The 2,500-nt window shown below is 53.8% G+C and overlaps 1 protein-coding gene across 1 annotated transcript in view; it reads right to left on the reverse strand.

The window, feature by feature from the left end:
- LOC310810355 (discoidin, CUB and LCCL domain-containing protein 1) overlaps nucleotides 1–2,500 on the reverse strand; it is a 21,166-nt gene that overhangs the window by 14,629 nt on the left and 4,037 nt on the right. The window contains exon 2 of the mRNA XM_083678074.1: nucleotides 1–189. This exon is cut by the window's left edge and continues 33 nt beyond it. Coding sequence (XP_083534200.1) covers nucleotides 1–189 — 189 coding nt within the window. The remainder of the gene's footprint in view (nucleotides 190–2,500) is intronic.

Below are 2,500 nucleotides of genomic sequence, written 5' to 3' on the forward strand. Positions count from 1 at the left end.
TGACCGAGCCGTTTCTACAGCCAGGACTCTTCTCCACGTCGAAGTCTCCGAACAGCAGGCGCAGCGTGCGGCCCGGGGGGGCCTGCAGGGTCCAGCGGCAGCGGCTGTGCCCGGGGTAGGTGCCCGGGTAGTTTTGGGAGGCCAGGGTGCCACTCTCTGTCCCCAGAACCGTGGGGCCACAGCCAGACCCTGGGACACGCACAGAGAGAGGTCACACTGAACAATACAGACAATACTGGATAGACACACACACACACACACACACACACAAGCAGGCATACATGTGCACACACGCACACACACACACACACACACACACACACACAACTAAAGTGCAGTTTAAACCTGAGCTGAGGTGGACCTGGCCAGTTTAAACCTGAGCTGAGGTGGACCTGGCCAGTTTAAACCTGTCCTGAGGTGGACCTGGCCAGTTTAAACCTGTCCTGAGGTGGACCTGGCCAGTTTAAACCTGTCCTGAGGTGGACCTGGCCAGTTTAAACCTGAGCTGACCACTCTGGTCAAACGTGTGAGTGACAGCTGCACTGACCAACCGGAGGCAACCCTGTCACATGACCTATCACTGTGTAACAGATGCCATGGTGATACTAGGAGGGGTCATGGGAGGACCAGGGGAGGCTGGAGGAGGTAGAAATGGGATGGAATTAATGTTGTGAAACACCATGTTGTGGACCCACAGAGGAATGTCAGGGGGAAGAGGAGAGGAGAGGAGAGGAGAGGAGAGGAGAGGAGAGGAGAGGAGAGAAGAGGAGAGAGGAGAGGAGGAGAGGAGAGGAGTCAGAGTAGAGGAGTCAGAGTAGAGGAGTCCTCAGTCAGAGTAGAAGAGTCAGAGTAGAGGAGTCCTCAGTCAGAGTAGAGGAGTCAGAGTAGAGGAGTCCTCAGTCAGAGTAGAGGAGTCAGAGTAGAGGAGTCCTCAGTCAGAGTAGAAGAGTCAGAGTAGAGGAGTCCTCAGTCAGAGTAGAGGAGTCAGAGTAGAGGAGTCCTCAGTCAGAGTAGAGGAGTCAGAGTAGAGGAGTCCTCAGTCAGAGTAGAAGAGTCCTCAGCCAGAGTAGAGGAGTCAGAGTAGAAGAGTCCTCAGCCAGAGTAGAGGAGTCAGAGTAGAGGAGTCCTCAGCCAGAGTAGAGGAGTCAGAGTAGAGGAGTCAGAGTAGAGGAGTCAGAGTAGAAGAAGTGCGTTATAACGGTGTAACCCTATGATGCATTTGACCTGTTTCCTCAAACGTGGCAGTAATGTCCCTGTGCCAACACTCCAATTAGGAACATTTGCTTATCATGTTACCTTGACAACATTGGTGGTTTAAAAGTCGAAGTCATAATGTATAAATATATACTTTTCATGCCTTAAATGATAAGGTGGGTCAAGCTTTCAGGTGAGTTGCTAGCTCCTTACAGGTTGCTAACTGGCTGTCTTGGCTTCCAGCTTCACTAAAGTCAAACAAACTCATCAGCTGACCTGTTTGCTAGCCAGTTAGCTAGCTGCTGCTATTGGTTCGAGTGAATGCGATAGCCATTACCTCAGAAATAGAGTCAACTTCTAGACCTCTGAGCTGGCTCACCCTCCCTCCCCCCCTCCCTCCTCCCCCTTCTCCCCCCCCCCTCCCTCATGGTGTAATCTCCTGATTCATGTGTTTGTTAAACACGCTCAATCTCCTAACCTGTGGTTCTGACTCTCTCATCGTCATGGAAAAACACATCAATGTTTATGCAGAGACATTCATACACACACACACACACACACACACACACACACACACACACACACACACACACACACACACACACACACTCATACACACTCATACACACACTCATACACACACACACGCACGCTCGCACACACACACTCACACAGGGTCACAGTGACTGTGTACGTGAGTCAGTCTGGCCACAGTGAGGTCACAGAGGTAACGGAGTGAGGAAGCAGGGGATTGGTCGAAGCTGAAGTGCGGTGAGTGACAGCCGTGCTTATTGGTCGAGATAAAGACAAGTCTGAAGCGCTGTTGAAATCCTTCCTCCCTCCCCTCTTCCCTCCCTCCTTCCCCTCTCCTCCCTCCCTTCCTCCCCTCCCTCCCTCCCTCCCTCCCTCTGATCTGACCTATGACCTGGTTGGTGAAATCTAATCAAATCAAACTTTATTTGTTGTGCTGAACTTTCACAGCTCTAAAACGAGGCCCCTCTCTCTCTCTCTCCCCCCCCCCTCTCTCTCTCCCCCCCTCTCTCTCCCTCCCCCCTCCCTCTCTCTCCCTCCAGACCCTCTCTCTCTCTCCCTCCAGACCCCCCCCCCCTTCCTCTCTCTCTCCCCCCCCCCCTCTCTCTCCGTCTCCCTCCCCCCCTCTCTCTCTCTCCCCCTCCCCCCCTCCCTCTCTCTCTCTCCCTTCCTCTCTCTCCCCCCCCCTCCCCCTCCCTTCCTCCAGACCCCCCCCCTCCTCATGTCCCCCAGGATTCTCTGGGAATGCCGGAACGACAAGTGGTCGCCGTGGGCA

Source organism: Argentina silus (assembly GCF_951799395.1).
Source record: "Argentina silus genome assembly, chromosome: 10".
In the NCBI taxonomy this organism is placed as follows: domain Eukaryota; kingdom Metazoa; phylum Chordata; class Actinopteri; order Argentiniformes; family Argentinidae; genus Argentina; species Argentina silus.